Below are 13,397 nucleotides of genomic sequence, written 5' to 3' on the forward strand. Positions count from 1 at the left end.
TATAGAAACATACAACTGATATGCATGTGACAGCTATCACTGATAGCTTGTAGGCAAAAAGTTATATTGGCATCTCCCTCAACACACCTTAAAACAAACCAAGCTCAGAAATTTCTGAAGTTTGGAGATGGTGGGGTGGTTCTGATGTTAAAATTGCCTTGTTAGATTAGAATTTTCTGTTCAATCTTGGAAGAGAAAATATGGAGAAAAAATAGTCCCTAATATACTCTCAATGGACTATATGACTGCACCCTAAGAAGAGAAATAAACAAGCTATGGTAGACTCTCAGTTAACTGGAACTCAGGCAACCGGCACTCTCAAGCAAACCAGCACAAAAATAGAACTGGAAAAAACCCGGCACTCTCAAGCAACCGGCAAAAGAAATCTGTATCTCTTTGCTGCCATCTAGTGGGTATTAGGGTTTAACAGTAACTCTCAAGCAACTAGAAACTACATTTACTTGGCATCTACCAATCCTCATGGGTGCCGGTTAACAGAGAGTCTACTGTACTAAGAGAAACAAGCTACTGTATTAGAAGGTATGTCTCTCTCTCCCCCAACAGGATTTTATATCTGCATATGTATGTGCATGTGTGTAATTGTACACATAAAACGCACATACTGACTAATCCTTTTAATTAATCCTTTAATTAATGCAAATATATGTATCATTAATTGCAGATACAGCAAGTCTGATTTTTTTTTTTACCACAGAACTGACTCAAGCACATTTTACAATTTGATGAGAAAGAAGTCTTTAGGACATGATAGTATCCTAACAAACAAATAACTTAATTTAACAAATTGCATAATTTAAATGCAATTTGTTACAATTCATTAGCATACTTGACTAAATGTGTCTGTTCAAACATGAATTCTGCTGAGGCCAGCAGGCTTTATATCCAAGAAACTTTGTCTGGGGTTGCCAGCTTAAAGGCACTGAAAAGCATATCAAAGTCTATGCTACTTAGGACCATGTTCTGTTGCAGAAGATGTTAATCGTATTCATTAGTTCTTCTTCTTGATGGAAGGAGTCTCCAGTGGATTAAGAGGCTTCTCATCAGAATAAATGTATTTTTCACTTTGTAATTAGTACTATATTTCCATGATTATGTACAATTGTCAGAATAATCCAATGCAAGTGACACACTCACCACAAAATGTAAAGATTTGCCAAATAGTAACCAATATATTAAAAAATCATAAATAATATGAAAGCAGAAATTTCTCGAATGGCTAAGTGAAACGCTTTCATTGTTGGAGTATTTATTATTCTTAATTACTAATTGTATATATACTTAGTATATGGGGCTGTATTATACTATACATTGATTACTAACTCCTCTTAGACAACCAAAAGGGAAGCCTGTGAAATATTCTAAAGGTTAGGAATCAGCTTACCATTATCTATTTCAAAGTCAGCAAAAGCAAGTTCTGAACCTTTATTGGTTATAAGTAATTCTCCATTGAGTGTAAATATAATGGACTTGTCATCCAGATTGATCATACAGCCCACCACATCTCCTTGTTGCCAATTTCTTCCAAAGAATCCACTACCCTGATGCCAACGTTGCCCCTGAAAAGTAAACTGGTTTAGATAATGAATTTATTCCATAAAAGCTTGTGCTGTACTAAATAAGGTAATCTTTCAGGTATCATAAAAGAGTCATCATTAGTTTTTGTGCAACAAGATAGTACAGCATTCCCACCAAAATTATTGTGGTGTTTTTTTTTTTGCTTTTATTTACAGAAAATAAAAACAAAGAAAAAGAAACAATATATAACATTATAAAGAAAACTAAAAACAAAAATATACAGGGCATATATTCACATTTCTGTATGTATACACACAGGCACACACATTCTACAGAGAGATTTCAATGAATGGTAGCCATTTTCATTATAATCTTCCATAGCCCATGTATGCCAATTTGTGCATTAAGTTGCTAATAGCATCAACTTTGCAGGTCACTGAGCAGCTGGGCCCATATATTTATGATTTAAATGTGTGCATCAGAGCATGTCCCCTGAAAAGATATATAAAAGATAAACAAGGCAGCAAGTTGTCTTCTAGGATCTAAGCAGATTTAATTATTTATTTACCAAGCAAACTGGTAATTGACTTTTTAAAGGAAGAAACGCTGGATCTGTTTTCTGCTGCACTGATATGATCCTTATAAATCTACAACCCTATTAATCAGCCGATTATTTACACACTTATCATAATCAACCATTTTTTCCTAGAAATCAGTCCAATTGAAACTATTCTAAACCTCCTTCACATCAATCAATAATGGAACATTTTGGAAAAATAAGTCAGTGCCTGGAAAAATATTGTAACTATTTATGTAAATGTATTGACACAATTTACTTTAACTGCAAAATTAACAATATTTTTATCTAGCAAATCTGGTTAATAAATATACAGTACATTTAGTTTACATGACCTGAAAATATTGGGAATTTTTCTGGAATCATATAGATGGTGCGCAGAATTAAATCTAACTATATTGAATATGAGCAGCCTCATGTGGCGCAGAGTGGTAGGCGGCAGTATTGCAGCCAAAACTCTCCCCACGACTCGAGTTCGATCCCAGCGGAAGCTGGATTCTCGGGTAGCCAGCTCAGGTCGACTCAGCCTTCCATTCTTCTGAAGTCGGTAAAATGAGTACCCAGCTTGCTGGGGAAGGTGACGACTGGGGAAGGCAATGGCAAACCACCCCGCTATAGTCTGCCAAGAATACATGAAAGTGGCGTCCCCCCAAAGGGTTGGACATGACTCGGTGCTTGCACAGGGGACCTTTCACCTTCACATCACCCTATTGAATATACTTTATCTCAAATATGTTCTCTCTTACTTTTAAGACTGTTCTAGGGGACAGCAATAACTATGGGGGCAGATGTCTCACTTTGGGGGATCTCCTTGACCTATGTGTTCTGTGTTCCCTTTAATAATTTAACCTTATAAGGAGCACCTTATAAGATGCTTTTTCCAAGTGTAAGTGTAACAAACAGCCTCAGTACAAAACATTTAGTGACATGTTAACCTACAGTTTCACAGATGGTCCTTGGGTTATGACCACTCATTCAGCAACTGTTCAAAGTTAAAATGATGCTGAACAAGGGGGACTGATGACCGGTCTGCAAAATTGCAGTGGTGGCAGCATCTGTGCAGTCCCATGATCACAATTCGGGTGCTTGGCAACCAGCTTGCAATTACAATGGTTGCAGTGTCCCGCAGTCACATGATTGCCCTTTGTGACCTTTCCTGCTGGCTTTGCACAAGCAAAGTCAATGGGGAAGCCAGCAGGAAGTCACAAGTCACTCCTGCCACTGCTTTTTTACCCACCTGTGGCACCCACCCAGCTGCCCGTGCTCTGTAGCACCTGCCCACAACACACTCCATAGAGTTTGTTTGAGGCACCCACCCATGGCACCCGGGCCCCTGCCTGCTCTCCGTGGCACCTGCCTGCAGCACCCACCAACGTAGCTCTCACCTGCAGCTCTCACCCACCAGCCTGCTTGCCTGGGGCTCTAGCCTCTTCCCATGTCACAGTCACATGAAGTCCTCACTTAACAACCTGCACAGTCCTGGGATTACGATGGCAACCAGGACCCCCAGGATTGCCATTGCTAAGCAATGTGGTCATGTGGTGTCTCACTTCATGACCGCATTGCTTAGTGATGGAAATTCCAGTCCTAATTGCCATTGTAACCTGATGACTACCTGTATTATGTCAGAGTTTTTAAAAAAATGATAATACCAGCTTCACATCTCAAATAAAATGCAAAGCTATTTGAATTTAACCTTAACTAATCTTTTCATATTAGTAATTTAATTGTAATAAATTAGATTTTTTTGTATAGATTTAGATTTTTTTTACATACTTAATTTACATTAGTAACTGTCAGCCCTATAAGGTAAACCAGACTAAGAAACCAATGCCACATAGAACTACAACTACTTTTATTACAACAGCTAAAGTAACAGAATCATGCATGTCTGAATGTGCTTCCCCCCTCCCTCACTTTACCTCTGTGTGAAATAGGAAGGGGCCTGTCTGAGATGTTTTCTTAAATTAGTTTCTTGGAATAGGCTCAAGCCATGCTTGCCTGATTGTTCCCTTGGTAGCAGCTCTCCCGCCTGCCTTCAAGGCCATTCCCTGTGTCGGCTACAGCAATTAACCCCATCATACTTCCTTATTGGTGGGTCTGGAAGCACATAGGTACAGTTACCAGATTAAAAGTAACTTATTTCATTTAGCAAGACTGAGCCAAACATACTTCCCCAGGACAAACCTGGAAGCCCATAAACCTTTGTACCCAAAGAGTGTTGGCAAGACTTCATGACATCACTCATCACTCATTCCCCACCAGTGAGGTGAGAGTAATGGAAGTGGAAGGGAAAAAGGAGAGTGGCTGTGAGGATTCTGGCAATTACTTCTATAAGGGAAAGGCAGCCTGAATTCTTTTCTTGGAATGTTGAATAGGAGGGTGGGGTGGGTAACTCTCGTTTTTTATTGAATTATAGCATTTGCACGACATCTCTGACTGTGAGAGGACATTTTAACTCAAAACAAACTGTGGCTACTGGGAGTTAAAGCTTTATATGCTTAACCCCACAATTGACTGGATTTAGGTATTGGTATGAAAGCGTAATTGTGCTCATGACCTAACTGTATGAACTGAGCTCTGTTGTATAAACACAGCCGATTGCAATTAAATGTACGAACTTTGCAGCCTTCGAACACAAATGCTTGGTCATCAGCTCCTAGTTCGATGTCAGGTTGGCAGCCTGGCCTTGCCCATCCAACACGCATATCCCCTCCAGTCACAGCTTCAAATTCAAAATACCACTTTCCAGTCTTCACTGCATAAGATTGTTCAACTCTGAAGAAACGTATCTTATCAATGCTCACTTTTTCCACTGTTTGATCAGCTGTGAAAAATACAACGCAAAAAATTATTATAACTGAACATACCAGCAAGGGTATCCATGAAGAAGTGTCAAAAAAGTCAAGATGGGGCCATGCGTGATTAAAGTATGTAATTAAGCCCCCATCTTGACATTTTTGACCCTCTGCCCAGATGTCCTTGCTTACCACACTTTTGTACTCAGACAGAAGACAAAAATATTGAAGCAGCCAGAGAATAATTGCTTGCTTATATTGTTTTGGCTTGGTAATAATATAAACATTTATTATAGAGAAGCAAGAAAGTGTCACTTGTAAAGATTAAAGATTCAGAGTGATAATGCTTTAATGCTCAAGTATACCTGCTCCTCTTAGAGCAGGAACACTTTCAGAAAAACAAAGCCTTTTCCCTTCAGCTATTCTTTCTTGAATTATGACACATACTCAGCCTCTGCACTTTCTGTTTTCCTGTCATTGTCTTTCTTCTTCTCAAAGTAAAAAAAAACCTATATTGGGAAAGGAAGATGTGGTAACACAGTGAACTTGTAAAGAGAGGCTGAGAAATTACAAACTTTCATTAACCTCAATAGGAAAAGATGCTCCATTCATTCCATGTGAAATCCCTTTCCACATGTTGGCTTGGGGAAAGGAAACAACAGCAACCCCCAAAGAGGCTTTTTTTTCACCCTTTTTCGTATGACCCAAGTATGCCCCTCAATCACTGAGTGCTAATATGCAGGTTAAAAGATGTCATCTTGGTAAATAAATTCTCTTCATATACCCCAAATATCAGCATACTGATAAGACCTTCGGAATATTTATGAAGGTAAAAGGAATAGAAAAACATGTTACAAATACTTCAGTGTTACCAAAAGTGTGAATAACAAAATACTTATTAACATACCTAGCTCCTGATCTGGAGGCTCAATATTATATCCATATCCAGCAAAGGTACGAACAGCTTCACGAAGACTATCCCTGTTTGATTTTTTAGTACGTTCATCCAATAACACATATGGAACCAGCCGGGGATTCCGTTTGTTTCTGAGATCCTAAAAAGAATAGGTGTGACAAAGGTAGCATTCAAGTTATACAGAGACATTTAGAACAATACATTGAAAGAACACTTAAATTTCTGTTTTCTAGGGAGTATAGTTATTAAGGGAGGAAACATTCAGTTTTTGAACAGGACTTTCTTTTGCTTTTCTCCCTATAACGATTGCCCAGATGAGCTCCAAAGAATCTCTCAATCTCCAGAATAGATTGTACTTTCCATTGGGGGCCATTCCATGCACCAATGTGGGGTTTCTCCTATATATCTGTTGTTGTTTTTCTTTCAGTGGTAAGTCACCCAGAGTCATTAAGGAATTGGGAAGTCTTGAAACTGAATTAAATAAATACAATCTATGCTCTAAACACACAGACATTAAATATTGAAGTATGATTTTTCCATATAGGCCATCCTACTACACATATTTGAATAAACAACCCCAAGTTTTTCATATAAGTACAGTAGTTATCAATAATTAAATATTGATTAAGAAATAAGTATATTACTTAATAGTGTATTACCTCAGCTAGACATGGTCCTTTCCCTATAATCACCCAAACATTCTTTGAAATCTTTTTTAAAATTATTTTTACCTGCTGAAGACCATAGGTCCAGCCTTGTTTTATTCTTTCTTTTGCCCAGACATTATGTGCATTCTCTGCAAGTTTATCAACTAATATTTCTTGTGATGGTAACAATTTAACTTCAGAAAGATCAAGAGGAGCTGGCTTATAACCATTTGACATCATGTAACTGTAAATCAGAAAAAAGATGGGCCTACATTTTAATCAATCTCAAAGAGCTGTTGTAAATATTCTGTGTACACCTATAATTTAGTAAACATTTTGTCCACTTAAATTATTAACAGAAATTTTAAGTCCAAACCAATCTGTTCCAGTCCCTATCTTCTTCCATACTGAATTCATACAAACCAAATAATTTGTGGGGAGGGGAGGGAGACACTTTTGGTATGTATCTACCATATATCAACAATAGTTGATATCACCCCTCATATTCTTCCGAATAAGGACAAACAACTAACTCTTCAGTAAATGAGGTAATTATTAATGCCTATTGCAAGTAAATAAATAAATAATTCCAATGTATTTGGTGTAGTAGTTAGTGATTCCAATTACTAATTTTTAAACTTTGAGCACCTTTTATGGTTAAATAAACCCTGTAGCTTGGCCATTTTAACTGTCATGCCTCAGCTGCAGACTTGAACTATTAAACAGCATGACTTAGCATTAACAATATGTTCTATTGTCTATTCTCATCAACAAGAGGCAGCACCACATGTCTAGGGACATGTTTCCTTGTCCCTAGAAACATCCATAGTTACTGATTGGCTTCTATATGTATGAACTTCACATAAAACAAATCAGTGACAATCATTATTATAAATGACCTTACTTTTTGGGAAGCTTGATTTTCTTAAGATCTTCTTCTGCTCCTGGGTTTACATGAACAACATGGCATCCAAGGGCCAAAAGAGTTCTATAAATATAGAATCAATTGTAAAATGTAAGTACAACATGCATCCTGAATATGCATCAGTATATTTCATGTTATCTCCTAGTTGTTGGGATGAGGGCAAACATATGTTACAAGGGAGTCTTTAGATTAGATATTTTAGCTTGCATAGACTAGTATCAGCATGCTTGGGGTAAAGCTGAGCTGAACTAAAATGTGCCAAAAACATTTTCCTACTGTTAGCAAAGAATGCTGCACGTGGCATGAGTACAGCTAAGGCTGGTAACTTACCCTACGCCTTCTCTATCTTATTAAAAAGCATTATGACCAAGTCTCTTTGATCAAGTCATGATGGATGGTGGAGGTCAATGGGTCTTGGTGATGACCATGGCATATGGAAGATTGTAATTTGGAATTTAAGAGGAGTACATTGTCAAGATCATAAAATTATAATGGGAACAAAAGAAGAGAAATAGATATTCAGTCTCTGTGTCAAACTAGCAGAAAGGAGAAGGAGGAAATACATCTCAATGAAGATGATCTGACCTTTTGGGGTAGGGTTGATGAATACTTGCAGGGAAGGGAAGGTGCAGGTTTAATTATGAATGAAATGGAAATATTTGTCAGAAAATATGAATTTATTATCTGATGTAGCAAAAAAACTTAAGATCAGAAAAATAAAAAACTAACAAAAATGAAGTTTACCAATCTAAAGAGAAAAAAAATTGAAATGAATTCTCATTCTCTTGAATAATGCCATAGGGAGTGAATGCATTGCTTACTTGTTAAGGTTCCTTCAAGCTGAGGTCAATTTCATGGACATTTCATAGTGATTTCATGGATATGTCCATGCTGTTTTCTGGCAGCAGTACCAGAGTAGTTTGCCATAGTCCTTTTCCAGGATGCTTTTCAACTTTCCTGCCTAGCCTACAACCCTGGTATTTCCTGGTAGTCTCCCATTCAGGTGCTTACTTTTACATTTGTATAAAAAATGAAGAGATGAGAGCCTAAAAGGTAAAGGTAAAGGTTTCCCTTGACATTAAGTTCAGTCGTGTCTGACTCTAGGAGGCAGTGCTCATCTCCGTTTCAAAGTCGAAGAACTGGCGTTTGTCCGTAGACACTTCCGTGGTCATGTGGCCGGCATGACTACACGGAACGCCGTTACCTGCCCGCCAAGGCAGTACCTATTAATCTACTCACATTTGCATGTTTTCGAACTGCTAGGTTGGCAGGAGCTGGGACTAGCAATGGGAGCTCACCCCTTCATGTGGATTTGAACTGCTGACCTTCCGATTGGCAAGCTCAGCAGCTCAGTGGTTTAACCCGCAGCGCCACCGCATCCCTGATGAGAGTCTACCATGAGAAATAAACTTTAGAAATAAAGGCACAATTTTCTTGTGTGCAGGTGCCCCTCATGTCCATTTCTTAGGTTCAATTTCCAGATCCTTTCCCATAGTCCAGATGAGTTGAAATCAGAAAGATGAATTAGTCAGGACTAACTTGTACCACTGATGTCAATGGCTCAGTCCTGAACACGGTTAAGTCTGGAGATAGCCCATAAAAAATAACAACACAGAATGCTTTCTTATTGAATTAAACTATACAGATGAGTTTTCCTTCTATTTTTTGACTCACTTTAGAGTTTCTGTTGACATTTGCAGATTATAGTTCTTCTCTGTTTCAGGCAATTTTGAAAATTCCACCAGACAAGGATGCTGCCTTTTATTATCATCTCGTATCTACAACATATGAAAGAGACTGTAAGTAAGCTTAGAGCAACTTCTGCTCAACAAAAATAGACCTGTTCTTTTTCTGAAAATAAAGCACAGTCATCCATCCGAGTTTTAAAGCAGAATGGCTTTCTTCAATCAGGTGTTCTTCAGGATAGGATTATTGTCCCATTGTGCCAGTCAGTATGTCCACCGGAAAACTCATCTAGACATTTATTCTATAATCTAAGGATAAATTTCCCATATGTTGGAGCAAATTCTGGGATTGGGAACCTGCATTGTCCAGTTATGTGGTGCCATGGTTGTATGTAGCTGGAGCAATTCTAACTGCAGCAAGGAACTATGCATTCTTGTATTTCAAGCCCAAGCTCTTGGGACTGTTCTTACCATTCACAGTAATTTTATGAGTTACTGTATAATCTAGATGTAACTGATATTTTCTAGAACTAAACTGTGATGTCTCATAATATTGCAATAAACTGTGAACAGAGTATTCTGCATTTCTTTTGACTTATACTTAGCCATATAAAGCAACTTTAAGGCAGTTGGCTAAGTACAATCCTTTTGAAATCCTGGGGAGTGAGCATCAATAAAATTGGCACACTTAAAGGGGTTAGATGGCATGGACTCAGCAATAACTAGGACAGAACTGGCTGTGAGAGATGGTGATTCATTACAGATGGATTTTGATTTTTGACTGCTGCATCTGAGAAGGATGGGGGTGGACAATGGGAAAGGGTACTCCCTATTTGGAGTGGAAGAAAACAAGGGGGGAACCAGAGTGGAAGTTGAAAAATAATATAGGCATGCATCAGGAAAAGATCATGGAAAAAAACTATGTGGTCACTAGGCGTCGAAAATGACTTGATGGCACGTAATCAATCAATCAAATCAGGAAAAGAATGCCATAACAAAAAAGAGCAAAATCTGGGCCAATTCATGGAAGAAGAAGAACAAGGACTGCCTTTTAAGAGTGACCTTGGCAAGAGTTTTGGACTTGAAGGTTCTTATCAACCATCTTGGTTGCCAAGCAACATCTCTTTATGGCTGCAAGAATCCATAAGGAAAACTATAAACAGCTTATTTATTACCCTGTCATTGTGGGCATTTTCCCTCATCATGAATGTTCCAGCTATTAAAGCTTCAACTTTTCCTTTTATAAAATACTCCTCAGGACTACCAATAAGTAAATGTGAGAGTGCCATCTTGGAAATATGTGGAGATTATAGGTTCTCCTTAACTAAAAGCATGGAGCAGGAAAAATAAAAATGGTATGAAGTTCCTCTGCTTCCAGAGCAGACACAACATGCCCTCAATCTGAGCTCAACTCCTGGTGAATGCATCCATTCAGTTTTCAGTCTTATTCCATTGCCTTCCTCTGGCACTTTAATTTTCCACAATCTAGTCAACAATTCTGAAATTCCCAAGTAGTCTCCCATGTAGGACTACTGGCCCTACTGAATATAACTCAGGTGGCTCCTGACCGGCCTCTCAGAAACTGTGCAGATCCTGAAAACTATGCACTTATGGCCTGACTGGAAGTTATAGTCTCTTGTTATGGCCTAACTGTAAATTATGGTCTCATACTTCAATGAAAGACTGCTTGTTGGTATTACTATGTGATGAGGTTAAAATACCTGCACGATCACAATTTTTTGCTTAATTATTACTTACTACTACATATTCTCCAGATCTGTTAAAGGAGGCTCTAGAGCTCAGCACAAAGAAATTGGAATTGTCCTGTTTCAGAGAAAATCTATAACTATTTAAATTTTCTCCTAAACTGAACTCCTTTTGATAAAACACCTTAGTTCCATATTTGGGAAAGGAAGAATGCTAAAGTTCTTTTTTTCCCCCAAGGGTCATAATTCTTCTGTTTTCAACTGTGTCATTAGAAAACAACTTCCACTATCATTGTGTTCAGAATATATGTTTCCCTTAACTAAGTAAAGCCATGCAATGAGTGATTTTCTCACAAAGAATTATTCGTAAGTATACCTTGCCATAGGTCCAACCAAGTTCTATTTTATTCATTCCCCAGAGTTCATGAATATTTTCAGCAAGCTTGTCTCTAATCTTCTCAAGATGGAGAGGCAAAACAATCTATGAAGAAAATATGTAAAGTTTTATCAAGATAAAATCTTGCAGCAATATCCTCTGTGCTAAAAATAATTAACGATCATAACATATTAAATACAAAATCTAAAAGTGGTTCATTACTAAATAAATGTATCTTGATATACTAAATGTTCAGTCATTATATATGTTGTGATTTTTAAATTAAACTTACCTGGCTGGTATCAATTGGACAAGGAATAAAATTAGCTTGGGAAACAAACTGCGTAGTACCAAGCAAATCTCTAATTCCATCAGAATCCCTCTTATATTCTTTTACTGGTTCCAATTTCATTTTTTCTTTTGGAAGCAAAGCTTCATAGCAAGGTGCATAGCTAGTAGGAGGTAAAAACTTGAACTCTCCATGGCGGCCACCCATTAAGAAGCGCACTCTAAAGAATTGGAAATAATTTTTAAAAAGGTAATAATATTTAAGGAAGGGTTTTTTTAAAAAAAAATTTAATTGGTCATCATAGGCTACTATACTCAAGTAATTTAATGTAAAAATACCCCTTTATCTCCAAAAATGATTTACAAACCATTTAATTATAGAAAATTAGTGAAAAGGTACACTTTATTCCTTTAAATTTCTTCTTAATTTCCTAGAAAATATTATATGGACAGTGAACCAAAAATCTTTGTGAGTGAATATATAAATACAATCAAATAAATGGAAGACAAAAGATCAAATGGTCTTTTGTCACATCTAATGCTCTTTATCATCCATCGTCTTTAGCTTTATCACCCAGCCATCAATATTCCATGTACATCCTGATCAATCATTTTAACAACTCTATTAAATAGGGAAATTAGTTTATATTTAAAAATACAATTTTCTATGGAAAGAATTTAACATGAGATAAGAAATGTGTTACAGTTAAATTATTTAGGCTTTAGAGACATTAAGGATGGCATGTTATAATAGCCCTGAGCCTACAAATAAATGTAAATTGGCTGAATGCACAAAGCAGATCCAAGGCAGTATTTATTATAAATAAATGTTATGTTTCCTATATTTCTATCACAACTGAATATCTAGTTGAAATTCTTTAATCAGGAGGGTACTGAAAAGATATCAGGAATCATTTGAAACAAAGTAGCCATCCCATTGGGCAGAGGCCCTTCTGGCCACAGCTTCTACCTCCTCATCAAGCAATAACCGTGAGTCCAGGGAACACTCAGATAAAAAACCTAATCTCTCGAGTGTTGTGCCTCCCTTTCATGAGAAAATTCTAGAGGAAGATTTTTTAGAAACAAATGAACTTTTGCAAACTTAATGGATTTGGGGGTGTTTTCAAAGCAGAGTCATATTATCCCATATACTTCATGGAAAAAAAGAACAAAACAGCTAAACAAGAAAATTTGGACAGTAAGTGACTTTTGAGTATGTATGAAAGACAACAGACATTAGTTGATATAAAGATTTGTCTGCTAAATTGGAATCTGTTTCCTTCTATTTAAAGGGGATGCTTTTTTTAATAAAGCTTTTCCTACTTTTTAATGGGGATTAAACAACTGTGATTTTAAAGGCTGGCAAAGATTCTAACTGTGCAACTTGTCACTCAGTTTTTTTGATGATGCCAAAATTTTGACAGCAACCCAGCACACCAAATACTAATGATACTATCTGTATCATAAAGAATAGACATCATCTTCCCCTATATTTAATTTGATATTAGAACCATTAGCAATTAGAACTTATCAGGCAACTCTGGGCGTAAAAGCAGCTGACACAAAACATAAATTATTATAGGCTGATTGACAATTATGAATGTTCTACATGAGAATGTATTAACACAAATGTTTGACAACTGATCTCTAAGGAGAATGGTAAAAACCTGATTTTTTTTGCTAGAGACTAGGGCCAGTATGTTAATGGCACTATGGTGTAGTTATGGGTGATCTATGGGTATTGAGATTTTTATCGAGGTTTTGAGTTTCATTTTGATAATTGTATTGTGTTTTTATCCTTGTTTGCCACCCAGAGTTCCTTCAGTAGATGGGCAACCATATAAATTTGATAGATAGATAGATAAATAAATAAATAAGATGTCCAAGCAATTACAATTTGGCAGAAAAAGGTGTCTAGCACTGATAAGATCTCAAACAACATT

General features: G+C 37.0%; 1 protein-coding gene across 1 annotated transcript in view; it reads right to left on the reverse strand.

Annotated features, from left to right (window-relative positions):
* The window catches only part of RYR3 (ryanodine receptor 3), a 346,984-nt gene that overhangs the window by 189,759 nt on the left and 143,828 nt on the right, over nucleotides 1–13,397 (reverse strand). Inside the window, exons 22-29 of the mRNA XM_063289977.1 lie at nucleotides 11,459–11,675; nucleotides 11,167–11,271; nucleotides 9,074–9,177; nucleotides 7,379–7,462; nucleotides 6,559–6,718; nucleotides 5,819–5,966; nucleotides 4,735–4,940; nucleotides 1,403–1,577 (exon numbers count right to left, since the gene is read on the reverse strand). Of these exons, the coding sequence (XP_063146047.1) occupies nucleotides 1,403–1,577; nucleotides 4,735–4,940; nucleotides 5,819–5,966; nucleotides 6,559–6,718; nucleotides 7,379–7,462; nucleotides 9,074–9,177; nucleotides 11,167–11,271; nucleotides 11,459–11,675 (1,199 nt within the window). The remainder of the gene's footprint in view (nucleotides 1–1,402; nucleotides 1,578–4,734; nucleotides 4,941–5,818; nucleotides 5,967–6,558; nucleotides 6,719–7,378; nucleotides 7,463–9,073; nucleotides 9,178–11,166; nucleotides 11,272–11,458; nucleotides 11,676–13,397) is intronic.

Source organism: Candoia aspera, chromosome 1 (genome assembly GCF_035149785.1).
Source record: "Candoia aspera isolate rCanAsp1 chromosome 1, rCanAsp1.hap2, whole genome shotgun sequence".
NCBI classification, from domain to species: Eukaryota; Metazoa; Chordata; class Lepidosauria; order Squamata; family Boidae; genus Candoia; species Candoia aspera.